Raw genomic sequence first — 13959 nt, forward strand, 5'->3', positions numbered from 1 at the left:
TCCTTACTTTTCTTTGGAAGGAAATTCGTGGAGTAGACATGACTTCATGCCTGCACATGTGTGCTGGCCAGCCAGGACTCGTGACTCTTCCATACCCTGCTTAAAAATCCAGACCCTTCCTCAGAGGCCTGGGAAGACAAGATTCATATATACCCACTCTGCATATTGCCAGCTGTGCACTAATCCTAAATTACGCTGTGGTAATGAGAGGCTCTTTGTTTTCCTCATCGATGTGAGGACTTCCTTAAATCAGGTTTTTGTTTTCATTTCCTTAGAACTGCTGTGCAAAAACTGACTCACAGTTATCCAAATAGGTAGTATTACTTTATCGTTTGAAATTATATTTCACAATGTTGTTTCAGTCTTTAAAAATTATTACTGAGCGGCGCCTGGGTGGCTCAGTGGTTAAGGGTCTGACTTTGGCTCAGGTCATGATCTCGCAGTTTGTGAGTTTGAGCCCCGTGTCAGGCTCTGTGCTGACAGCTCGGAGCCTGAGGCCTGCTTCAGATTCTGTGTCTCCCTCTGTCTCTGCCCGTCCCACACTTACAATCTGTGTCTCTCTCTCAATATAAATAAATATTTTTAAAAATTAATTTAAAAAAAAGCATAGGGATAAAGCCCTTTGATTAAAAACAATAAAAAATGAATAAAAATAAAAATTATTACTGAGATTAAGAGTTGTGCCAGTTTTATTGTTTGTAGTAGGCCAAAAAGAAAATATATCTTTTTTAAAAGGTAGAAGACAAAAATAATTCATTTTACCATATGAATCACAAAATATAAAATACCAGTTTAAAACTCTTTGAGTTAAATTATAAATGTACTGTATTTTTAAGAGGACAGCTTGTGGAAAGTTCTTATGATTTGTCCTAAAGCAAATGTAATTAAATAATGTTTTCCATGTTTTATTTGATAAAAGTGCAGATTCATTTTGAAGGCATATTATATACCCAGCACTATTCTGGAGATATAGTGGTGAACAATCCACCCACCTTCCAATTTCTTCCCTTTGTGTGGGGAAAACAGACAGTAATCAAAATAAAAAAGACAATAGGGGCACCTGGGTGGCTCTGTCGGTTAAGCATCTGACTCTTGATTTGAGCTCAGGTCATGATCTCACGGTTTGTGAGACTGAGCCCTGGGGTTGCACTCTGCACTGAGAGTGCAGAGCCTGCTTGGGATTCTCTTTCCCTTTCCTTTCCATCTCTCTCTACCCCTCTCCTGCTTGCTCACACATATGCATGCTCTCTCTTTCTCTCTCAAATAAACATTAAAAAAAAATATGTATGCATATGGTAGGTTAGATGGTGGTAAGTGCTATGGAGAAAAATGCATCAGGGCAGAGGGATAGTATTCTACGAAGTGAGAGGTGATGTCAGTTTAAAAAAGGTGTCCAGAAAAGGTTTCCCTTTTATGTTGACATTTGAGCAAAGGCCTGAAGATGTGTTTTCTGGAGAAGAAAAAAATATGAACTCCTAAACCTCAGTAAAAAACAGGTTTCAGAATATAAGCACCATTTAAATAATATATCTCAGAGACAAATTATGTTTTGGGTTAAGATATTTAAAGAAGCAGAGGTACCTGGGTGGCTCAGTCGGTTGAGCGTCTGACTCTTGGTTTTGGCTCAGGTCATGATCTCATGGTTTCATGAGTTCGGGCCCCATGTTGGGCTCTGTACCGGGGGTGCAGAGCCTGCTTGGGATTGTCTCTGTCTCCCTCTCTTTCTGATCCTCCCCCACTCACACTGTCTCTGTCTCTCTCAAAATAAATAAATAAACTTAAAAAATATATATATTTACGAAAGCATAACGCTAGATGTGCTTTCTTTGGAACTATGGTCTTCCATTCACAACCTGTGTTCTGTTCCCTTATAGGATGTCTCAGTGGTATGAGCTTCAACAGCTTGACTCCAAATTCCTGGAACAGGTTCACCAGCTCTATGATGACAGTTTTCCCATGGAAATCAGACAGTACCTAGCACAGTGGCTAGAAAAGCAAGACTGGTAAGAAAAGCCCACTTGAAGTTTTTCTATGCTTTTAAAATAATTTGTTGATTAAGTGACTTGGAAAGACATTGACTAAAAGATGAATCACACTGTGACCTTTGGGACTATCTGTTGCAGAAAAATGTATTGATTTGAAAAATGGCATGTGTCTCTACAAAGCTAAATTCATTAGTCATTAAGTACTTTTATGCTGTTTGGTCCATTTAATTATGATGCATACTCTTAAGTGCTTTGGACGAGTTAGATAATGCTGAAACCAATTATTTTGCACATTAGGATCCAAGCTATAGGAAGAAGAAGTTAAAAGAAATAATTATAGCCCAATTATGGTAGAACATTGATTAGAAATATGAAGAAAGTAATAAAATTAGGGGGATATCCCTAAAAACTGATACGTGGGCTTTTTTTTAAATTTTACCATTTGTTGATTGCAAAAATTTTAAATGTTTTAAAAGTATTCACAATATGGAGTGAAGGCCCCTTTTGTCTTTTTTCCTCCAGAGATTAGCATTAAGAGTTTTGTGCACAATCTAGAGTTCTAGAATTTTTCAAGCTAATTGTGCATAATATATTGTATATGGGTGCCTGGGTGACTCATTTGGTTAAGTGTCTGACTCTTGACTTCTGCTCAGGTCTTGCTCTCATGGTGTGAGATTGGTGGTGAGATTGAGCCCTGCATCAGGCTCCACACTGGGCTTGGAGCATTGTTGAGAGTCTTTCTTCCTTTGCCCCTCTCCCTGCTCATGATTTCTCTCTCTCCCTGCTCATGCTTTGTCTCTCTCCCTCAAAGGAAGGAAGGAAGGAAGGAAGGAAAGGAAAGGAAAGGAAAGGGAAGGGAAGGGAAGGGAAGGGAAGGGAAGGGAAGGGAAGGGAAGGGAAGGGAAGGGAAGGGAAGGGAAGGGAAGGGAAGGGAAGGGAAGGGAAGGGAAGGGAAGGGAAGGGAAGGGAAGGGAAGGGAAGGGAAGGGAAGGGAAGGGAAGGGAAGGGAAGGGAAGGGAAGGGAAGGGAAGGGAAGGGAAGGGAAGGGAAGGGAAGGGAAGGGAAGGGAAGGGAAGGGAAGGGAAGGGAAGGGAAGGGAAGGGAAGGGAAGGGAAGAAGGAAGGAAGGAAGGAAGGAAGGAAGGAAGGAAGGAAGGAAGAAAGAAAAGAAAAATTAGAGGTGCCTGAGTGGTTCAGTCAGTTAAGCATCTGACTTCAGCTTAGGTCATGATCTCACAGTTCATGAGTTCAAGCCCTGCATGAAGCTCTCTGCTCAGTGCAGAGCCCGCTTCAGATCTTCTGTCTCCCTCTCTCTATGCACCCCCTCACTTGTGCACACATGCACATGCTCTCTCTCTCTCAAAATAAACATTAAGAAAATTAAAAAAAAAGAAAAATTGTACAAACTGCTGTTCTGAAAGCAACATCAGTCTTAAAAGAAGGAGCAAAACCTGAGAACACACTTAAAATTTGTTTTTTTTAATAATTTTAATAAGGAAAGTAGTGTTTATTTTGTACGTTTAAAGTAGTTTCTAAAGTGAAATGTATAAATTTCAAATCTCCTAGGGAGCATGCTGCTAATGATGTTTCATTTGCCACCATCCGTTTTCATGACCTCCTATCACAGCTGGATGATCAGTACAGTCGCTTTTCTTTGGAAAATAATTTTTTGTTGCAGCATAACATAAGGAAAAGCAAGCGTAATCTTCAGGTATGACCTGGATTTTGTGTTTCAGTCAAAATGTTCCCAGGCTCATATAACAGTTTATTGAGCATGCACTCGTTGGTATTTTTAAAAGTTACAGAGACTGTAAATAAACTACCTTTATATAGCTAATAATTTTATAGCATAAGCAAAGTAAAATACGAATTCATTTAGTAAACATGTAGGGAATTTTCAGGTTTAAGTGTATCACCTGTTAGGCATCAATAATTCTGAGAGAAATGTGATGCTATAACCTTGTTTTGCTAGAAATTGTTGAAATTTAAGCCCAAGAAAAAGGGTTACATTTTAAAAGCAGTGGGCTATAGAAACATGTCAAAGCTCCAAGGAGACTTAGTGACGAGTCCAGTCTGAGTCCTTGGTATACAGATGAAGAATAAGTTCAGAAAGGTTTGATAACCCTGAGGCCTGATACTGAGTTGGTGAATTAGAACTAGGAGTCCACCTTTCCTTGCTTTTGGAGGAATTACCTTCCCAGGGAAGAGAAAGTCGAAGAGAGTCCCAGGCAGGAGAGAATGGGCTACAAAGTTTTAGGATTTTTTCAAAAGTACTCCCAGTATCCCCTAAGCCTGGCTACCATATTTATTTCTATATTAATGGAACTTTTCTGTTTCAATGGAGGTGAAAGCTAGCATTTTCTTGTTTCATACCATGTCACCAAACTCTTCAACTTAGGTAATTAGGAGCTTTTTCTTTTTTGTGTGAATGTATCTATGATTTTATAATACCAATGACAGGGGGAAGTCAGATTAAGTTTGTAGAAATTTAATCTCCTATAGACTTGGCTTGAACATGCCTGTTACAAAGAGCTGTGATTGCCAGTATTTTGTAAACTGGCTTTGACAAGGAAATACAAAAACTGAAAAGAGTATCTTTAATCTAATTCAAAGCAGAGACCAGTAGCTACATTAATTGAGAAATACCATGGATAATTTCTGTACCATTTACATGGTCTCAAGATCCTAACAGAACATAATTGGTCTCAAGAACAACAGAAATTAAAGTAAAAATATAGGAACCATGTATGAAAATACTTGATTTTTTAATCAAGAAATAATTTATGTATCTGCACTGATTGGAAGTTTTTGTCGTAATTTGTAAAAAGAATATTTAGACTTTACCAAAAATGGCTTGTATAGAATTTAATAAATACAAGATGAGGCTTCTCAGTGAATAGGAGTGAATTCAATTTATAATATACAATGGCTTAAACATTCTGAAATTTAGTTTGTTTTTATTCTGACAACGGATATCTAGGATAATTTTCAGGAAGACCCAATACAGATGTCTATGATTATCTATAACTGTCTGAAGGAAGAAAGGAAGATCCTGGAAAATGCCCAGAGATTCAATCAGGTACTTTTTTTTCTAATTGAACACTAAAGATAATAGTAAAGTAAAAATTCATTCATTTATCCAACAAATATTATCAACACCCTGTTCAAGACAATGTTGTATAGTTCTCTGATTTTATGGCCCCAAAGAATGGGAAAAACCAGATATAGAGATTTTATAGATCCAGGCTTTTAGAAAGCACCATATCTAATAGAAGTCATTCTGGTGAGGGAGAGAGGTAACATGTAAACAAAATACTTTCAGATAGTAATCATTACCATGAGAATACCAAAGCAAGATACTGTGATACAATAATGGAGTATTTGGAGGATGGGGTTGTTTCTTTAAATCAGGGTCCAGAAGCTTCTCTGAGACAAGGGGCAGGGACGGAAGCCGGCAGACAGAGGGCTCTTGCAGCAGTCCAAGGGAGAGAGGGCAGAAGTGTACTCGGGAAAGGTGCAGTCAGTAGAGGTGGGAAGAAAAGGACAGATTATGCTTTGGACATGGTATCAACGGGGCTTACAGTGAAGGATCAAATATGGGAGTGAGGGAAAGTGAAAAAAAGATGACTTCATGGTTTATGACTTGAGTCACTTGGAGATACTGTTTATTGAGTTAGGGAAGAAGGAAAGGACTGGAGTAGGACTTTTATAGGACATAGTATGTATTGGAGAAGAATAGGTTGATGGGAGAATCAAGAGCTTTGTTTTAAATAGGACTGAGTTACCTCTTAAATACATAAGACATCCAAACAGGAAACGAGTCAGAGTTGTTTTAGTTCCAAGACTTTTCATCATGGTTTTGCTAATACTAATACAAACCTTCCCATCAGTCAGGGTTCAGATTTTTTAAATTGCCATGGCATTTGTTCATTCCTTTCTTGAGTGAGTGATGGAGTGGTGAGAACAACCCAGAAGGCAGATAGTTGTGAAACCACCGGATGGGTTGTTCTGGTTAAGACCCTTCCAATGTGAGGCTGGGGTGGAGGGGCAGGGTGGTTGGTGGGGGTTGGGGGGGGCAGGGCGGTGGAGAATGCGAGAGTATTAGAATTTAAGTAGTGGTGGTGAATGCCATTCTCCATTCACTTTCTGGGCATTTGACCCCAGTGCTTGTGAATCTGCTGCTTTCCTGGGCATTTAGTTCCTGCCTCCTCGTCACATTGAAAGCACCTTGCTGCACTAAGCATTTAAAGATATTTATTTGTTCTCAACTCAAGCTAGTTCCTCTGGTACCGGTCCTAGTGACAAAAGTGCATATCAGCACTGGCTGCCTGGTCTCTGCAGGAGCTATGCCCATCTTCAACATGGCATTCTGCACCTGGGAGATTTTAAGCAAGAAATTTTGATTGTGTGTGACTTTCGTCTTAACACCACTGTGCGATGGGCTGGCCACTCCCGTGTCTCAAATAAACTTGGGAGGACCACCAAGAGCAGAGACAGGCAGAAAAACAGTTTCCACTACTTTGGCACTCAAGCATTTCTCACCTCACATTCAGCCCTGAGGCCCAGAATTGGCATTGGGAGGCAGAGAAGGGGACTGACTTCTCTTCTCCCAGATCTTGGGTATGCTTTAGGTCTTAAAAGCTTGCAAACTTTTGTCTCCCCTTTAAAAATGTAGGTAATCTGGGGAGAGGTTCTTTTTAAGCCTTTCAGAAGACACATGAGGTATCCGTGAACACCTTTAAGGGGGTTTAGTTGATTGTCCAGCTGAGAACAAGAGAAGCAAGACTTTTGGGAGTTTGAGGGAAGGATGTGGATGTCTGAGGCCATCAGGGAAAGGGAAAAGTCACCAAAGTTACCCAGCCACTACAGGCTGGGAAACTGAGAAACAGTTCTTTGCCATTTCTCCCCTTACTGAAGTAATTACATTTTGATAATATATCTTTTATTCATACTGACATCTGTATGTATGGGATGATAAGATGTCTGTATTTCATTCAAAGGAACTCCATTTGGGACCAGATGTATGGAGAGAATCTAGATGAAATAGGAATGTCCATGAATTGACTGATAGGTGTGGAAACTTATAGGTACCCAGGGATTCAAGAAGTTCAGCATGTTTAAAACATGCAAAATTCAGTCTGTTCACCGCATTTAAAGAGCACAAAATTCTGTTAGAAATGTTGAGATAGGAGAATATTGTTCCCATCATTATTTAATAGAAGAGCTTTTAGAAAGTACATTTAAGAGAATATGATATCATATGTAGATATTTCTTAGTAAACTACAAATGTTTTGTTTGCTGCCATTATAGAACAGCAAAATGTTGAAAAAGTTGTATGTATATGTATGGACAAAATTAAGGTCCATAGGGTTTGCCACAGTGGGCAGTGATCTTTTCTTTCAGGTTGGAAAGACAGACATAAAGTAGCTGTTCTGTCTTTGTGATCTTCAGTAATAATAGAGTTACCATATACTGAATGCTTACTTATTTATATAAACATTATTTCATTTGAATAAATGTTTTCAAAACTGTCACTGAAATTAAGTGTTCTTATCCCCATTTTATAGATGAAAAAACTAAGGTTTAGAGGGCAGGCACTTTGCTCATGGCCACAGAGCTAATGAGGTTTGGAATTTAAACCTAGAATTAATTGTCTGACTCTAAAACCTATTCATTAGAGAAGTCTTTTGATCTGTCTTCGGGTGTTGGATATGTGAGGTGGGGTAGGATGGCATTCTGACTGGGACTTCTGACACCCATTGAGTGCCTGTCACAGATCCTTTTACTTGGACATCTGCTCATTCATTTGAAGAGAAAGCCTCCCTAAGCAGACTTTTCCTTGGTCTGGGATGTGCAAGTAACTCCGTTCCAATTAAAACCATCCAAACAAAGTCTATAAGGTGCAGGTGTGCAATGAGAAAATAGGAGTAAAGGACCGCGAAGGTCTCTTCCAACTTTAACATTTTTTAAAAGTTTTTATTTAAATTCCAGTTAGTTAACATACAGTGTAATATTAGTTTCAGGTATAAAATACAGTGATTCAACGCTTGCATACCCAATTTTAATGTTTGGTGTTACTGTGGTTTCCTGATTTTCCTGGTTTGTCAGAAACTTAAAAAGTTAAAGACTCACCCTGGAAGTAGTATCAGACTCAAAAGTGTAGGGTTGTCATAGTTATAGTGCTGGTATTTTTTAAGTACTTGATAGTAAAATACTTAACAGCCACCTAATATTTGGGAGTAGGGTAGAAGGATGAAGTGGGGCAGGAGAACAAGGAATAAGAAAGAGAATACCAGATTGTGTTAGTAACTGGGACGGACTGCTGAAGTTTGAAGCAGGAGGTTTCTTGGGGCTTTGCCACAGTCACCAGATTTTTTTCTGCCAAGCATTTCCTAGTGTGACAGCAGGAAGAGAATGGGGTAGCTGTGAGTGCAGCTGCCTTCTTATAACCATCATTTCCCCATTTACTAAACTAACCTTTGACAGTGTAGGAAAAAGGAGCAGGAAGTCAGCATCCTCCAACGGCCCAGCCCCTCTGGGTGAAGAAGCCCGGCTCTTAGGAGAGCCCACAAGACAACGGCATCCATGCCGTACTTCTAGCAGACACCAGCAGAAATTCCTCTGCAGAGACGGGAAGGCTTACGGAGCTGCTCATGATGATATCTCATTCTGAATGGCCAGAGCAGCCCCATTTATTCCTTGGTGACATGTGGCACCTGGGGATACCAGTCATTTTAGGGCATTTTTAATACACGCTTTATATAGATACAATTCAGATGTTTTGAACTTCTGCAATTCCAGAATATATAAAATGAAGGAAGCCTTCCAAAGATTTCTGTAAACAAAGAATAACTTTGATTACTGAAACCTAATAGAGGTGGAACGAAAAAGAATATTATAGGCCAATTTCACTTATGAATATCAATGTAAAGTCCTAAATAAAATATATTAGTGATCAAAGTTAAATAATACAGTAAGAAAATAATATGACCAAGTAAGATTTATTCCAGATTATAATAATTACAGAGTTTATTGTGACTGGGAAATTCATTAATGCAACTCATTATGTAAACAGAGACAAAGAAGAAAAAGCATGTGCTTATCTCTACAGTTGCTGAAAAGGGCTGGCAAAATCCAACACCCTGATAAGAGACATTAAGTAAAATAGGAATTGATGGATATCTCTTTAGCCTATTAAAATATACATCTCTCAGTTCTATAAACAGTAACTTACTTGGTTTGGAAAACAGTAGTAAGTCAGAACCATGGCAAGGATGTTCACCGTTTCCCCTAATATTTAGATAACGTTACATTGGTGGTATTCACCAATGCAGTTAGGCAAGAGAAAACCATTAGAAGCATAAGAATCAAAAGCAACATCATAAAGATATCGGCTCTCCCTAAGTTATTCATAATTTTAATGTGATCCCAATAGAAATACCGAGTTGCTTTCTGAAGCTATGAAAGTCATCAGGAAAATAAACCTGCAAGAATAGCAAGGAAATGCATGAAAAAAGTACAGCAGTGAGATGGGACCAGCCCTATTAGATATACTCCAAACCCTCTGTAATCAAACACTGTTCAGGCACTCAGGCTTATGAAGAAAAAGCCCCATGGGAAAGAAAAGAAAATCTAGGAGTTGAAACCAGGTACATAAAATTTGGGTGATAAAAGTGGCAACTGAAGGTTCTGGGGAAAATACGAATTTCTCACTAAATGTTGTTAAGATGAACGGATAACCAAGTGGGGAAAAGTTAAAATTGGAGCCATACTTCACAGTAAACACAGGAATAAACTTCAAATGGATCAGAGATCTAAAAGTAAAAAAGAAAAAAAGAAACTATGCACGACCTAGGTTAAAAATGGGTGAACTCCTTTATAATCTGTCAGTCCAGAAGGGCTTTCCAATAGGGAAAATACAGATATGAAAGAAGAAAATACTGATAGATTTGAATATATAAAAATACCCACATAGAATCTGTGCTGTGTAGGACTCTATGTAAGAAAGTTTGATGGGCATAGTTTTTGCCATGGGAAGGGGCTTTAACTCTAAACAAAAATAGCATCTTTCTAGAATCTCATCTATATGAGAACAGTCTTGTGTTTCCCACTCTGCCACTTGGGCCTAGGACGTTGCCTGACCTTGACTTAGTCTCTTGTAAGTCATACTATGTGAGTCATGGAACACCTTATGCAATGAACACGTAGACACTGCTATGTCCATGTCCTGATTATCGAGGATGGGACCAAATACTATCAGTGTGTCTGGGTTGACAGTCATTATTGCTTTAGGGTAGCCGCTACTCGTTGAAGTCCTTCAATGGCAGTGCTGTTCAATTTTGATAGGCCTGTGAATCACCTGGGATCTTGTCACAGTGGAGCTTCTGATTCAGTAATCAGATTAGGACCCGAGAGTCTGCATTTCCAGCAAGCTCCCAGGTGGTAAGGTACTGCTGGTCTGGGGACCACACCATGAATCACAAAGCTTTGAAACAAGTACAGGGTTAATAAGAATAATCTTGTCTACAAAATTTGAGAAACCGTGAAATAAACTTCTCATGTGGTACCATGCAACTGTGTGAATTAATGGAAAACTCCAGAAATACTCTGTTTATATTAGGCATGAACTGAGCCTAGTCTTTCTGTAGCCTTTTTAATAGTTTATCAGCATTTTCCAGGTCCTTGAGAACTGAGCTATTTCTTGTCAACACCCATGTGGGAAGCTTGTAGGAGGTTTTGGAAGGTCTGGGAGGTAGGTAAGAGCACAGGGTATGGACTTGACTTTGGAGAGTAACCAGCGGGTAAATATGCTAGAAGAAATGATACTCGTTAACCACGCACCTCCCATTACAGGCGCAGTCGGGGAATATTCAGAGCACTGTGATGTTAGACAAACAGAAGGAGCTTGACAGTAAAGTCAGAAATGTGAAGGATAAAGTTATGGTAAGTATTGAGTAAATATATACATTTAGCCTCTTTTTGTAAAGGAAAAAGCTTTCGATTACTCGAGTGTGAACGTGGTAACTAATTTGTTTTTCAAGTAGTTGAGAGAAAAGTTTTGCTGAAGTTCCAGACCGTAAGTAAACAAATTGGTTAAACCAATGAGCAGATAGACTTTTATGGCCCCTTTTATAACTTCCAAACATTGAGCTTATCTCTTTCTTCCTTGAGAGATTGTGCAGAAACTGTCGACTTTGCCCCATCACACAATAAACTAGATGTTGCTGCTCTAAATAGCCTTTTACGTCTATGCTTCTCAAATCTGGGGTGTTCCTGGGATTACACAGAGCTCCAGCATGAACATAGCTCATCTTTTTCAAGCACCTGGTTTACTCTAAAACTTGAAAAGGGAACAAAAACATTTCACTTGAAAGAAATTCTGATACATTTCTGATTAGAATAAAATATCCACAACAATTTTAAGATAAAACCTGTAAGTTCATATGAAAGCAGAGAGCTGCTTTGGTGCCCTTGGTGGCCTGTGTTCACCCCCCTCTACGGTGAGAGCTAAGTCGGGGCAAGAGACAAGGGGTCTTGCTTTACACCAGGACTGTATCTGTGGGAAAGGCCTTCCAGCTGAGAGGGGTGATCTCATCTGGATATTGGTCACCCCAGTGTGGATTTGACTTTGTGCTTCAGACAGTGCCTTTCCGAATTCCAGATTCTTTGAAGCAACTTTATCCTGCAGCCTTCTAAGGAAACACTTCATTAAAGTAGAAATCAAGTAAGCCCAGTCTGGAAATAGCCATATGTTTTCCTTTCTAAAAAAAGTTCTTACATACTTATTAAGGACATTGAAATTATTATGTATGTGATTAGAATTTTGCAAGTTGAATCCATCTTTGAGGGAGCTGGATTGTTACCATGGTTTTCTGGGTCCTATGGAAACAATCTATTTCCTAAAGTCTTTGGAAGCAGATGGGTGAAAACCTGTTTATGTTTTTGTTTGTAGTGTATAGAGCATGAAATCAAGACACTAGAAGACTTACAAGATGAATATGACTTTAAATGCAAGACCTTGCAGAACAGAGGTAAGAGTTAACATCGAAACAGTGCCCATTGGCTGTCTTTTTTTTTTTTCTGTTTACACTAGATAAAGAAGACAAGTATGTCTTCACATTTGCCAGACGCTTTATGACTCTGAATTGCTAGTCTTGGCTTCTTGATGACTCAAGCCAGGGTCTTAACCTCTGTACTGTTGACATTTTGAACCTGATAATTTTTTTTTGTTGTGAGGGGCTGTCCTACACAGGAGACGTTTAGCAGCGTCCCTGACTTCTTCCCACCAGATGGCAGTAGAACTATTTCTCTAATCCCCAGTGGTGACCACCAAAACTGCCTCTATACCTTGCCGAATGTTCTGCGGTGGGGGTCAGGGGAGTACCACCCCCAGTTGATAACCCCTGGTTATGTGTTATTCACTGTACTTCTTGTACCTGGCCCACTGATGGACGTAGACTGACAGGTGTGCAGGGTTTCCCTGTGCGAATGCCAGAAGCTCCTTCAAACATTGCAGCTCCACATGTATACTCTGCAGAGAAGTTTAGCATTGCTCTTCATGTTTTAAAGCGGTTTTGCTCTGTTTTGTTGCTTGTTTTTCATGATGGCAGGCCACTGACTGAAAAGAACCCAAAAGCATGCATTGTGTAAAATATGTTAGGTACTGCTGTAACCCTGGCTGTCATTTGGAGGATACCAAGGTTAATGTAGAGAGATGATTAGTATAATTTGAGGAATAGTAGGAGAGAAAGGAACCTCAACTACTACTTCCTAATACTTCTCTTCCAAAGCTACGGATATGCTTTGTGTAAATTTTTTATATGAGATTTTGAATTTTGTCACTTATGTGCATTTAGGTAATCTGGCAGTGATTTAAGAACCAGACGGTAACTGTTCCCAGTTTCCATGGGTCATTGAAAACAAGTGTACTTTGTTTCAGCCTGTCAGTTTTTATTCTTAGGACATTTTTCTTATTTTGTTCAGTACAAACTGAAGACCAAACTTTGATCTATCACCAGATAGCATTTGGATTATATTTCTTCTAAGTGTTTGTGAATCTTGGATTTAGTTGGTTTTGGTTTTTTTACATTTATATTTATCTGCTGTCTCTCCCAATTCACAGAACATGAAACCAATGGTGTGGCAAAGAATGATCAGAAGCAAGAACAGATGTTAATCAAGAAGATGTATTTAATGCTTGACAGTAAGAGAAAGGTAGTGATTCGCTTTCCAGAATAACATGTTGCTTCTGTCACAGGCTGGAAATAATGGACATGAAGTGTATAATAGATGAAGAATTATTTTTATAACCACTTGGCTTAGAGCCCCAGTTGAGATATTTGCTTTTGCTTTTAAAAACTGTTTTTATTGTTTATTTATTTTTGAGAGAGAGAGGGAGAGTGTGTGTGCCTGAGTGAGCAGGACTGGGGCAGAGAGAGGGGGGAAAAAGGCTCTGAAGCAGGCTCTGTGCTATGGGCTCAGACTCACAAACCATGAGATTGTGACCTGACCTGAAGTCAGACACTTAACTCACTGAGCCACCCACACGCCCCTAAAAATTAATGTTTTTAAATTCAGTGATTAAAGATGAACTTACTTCACTTTACTTCTTTCTCTCTCTTTAGGAAGTAGTTCACAAAATAATAGAGTTGTTAAACATCACCGAACTTACCCAGAAAGCCCTGATTAATGATGAACTGGTGGAGTGGAAGCAGAGACAGCAGAGTGCCTGTATTGGGGGACCCCCCAACGCTTGTCTTGATCAGCTGCAAAACTGGTAAGATTCTCCAAAGCTGGCTGGCTAACCCCACGAACTCCTGAAGCGCACATTTGAGTTGTTGTTAGTGAAAGGACCCTGTCAAAACTTTGGTTTAGGGTTTGATGTAGTCCAGCTTCTTCTTGCCCTGGAAGCACTCACTTGCAAAGCACACGTTTGTCATGCATGTGGCCGAGTTCAGCCAAGTTCTGCTTGGTT

The 13959-nt window shown here is 39.4% G+C and overlaps 1 protein-coding gene across 1 annotated transcript in view; it reads left to right on the forward strand.

The window, feature by feature from the left end:
* STAT1 (signal transducer and activator of transcription 1) overlaps nt 1–13959 on the forward strand; it is a 42941-nt gene that overhangs the window by 3258 nt on the left and 25724 nt on the right. Inside the window, exons 3-9 of the mRNA XM_047084154.1 lie at nt 1875–2003; nt 3551–3695; nt 4965–5063; nt 10839–10928; nt 11938–12016; nt 13108–13199; nt 13610–13761. Coding sequence (XP_046940110.1) covers nt 1876–2003; nt 3551–3695; nt 4965–5063; nt 10839–10928; nt 11938–12016; nt 13108–13199; nt 13610–13761 — 785 coding nt within the window. The 5' untranslated portion in view covers nt 1875. The remainder of the gene's footprint in view (nt 1–1874; nt 2004–3550; nt 3696–4964; nt 5064–10838; nt 10929–11937; nt 12017–13107; nt 13200–13609; nt 13762–13959) is intronic.

This window comes from Lynx rufus, unplaced genomic scaffold (genome assembly GCF_022079265.1).
Source record: "Lynx rufus isolate CCGP_SWC_20201006 ecotype Redwood Valley unplaced genomic scaffold, mLynRuf1.p SCAF_2, whole genome shotgun sequence".
NCBI lineage: Eukaryota > Metazoa > Chordata > Mammalia > Carnivora > Felidae > Lynx > Lynx rufus.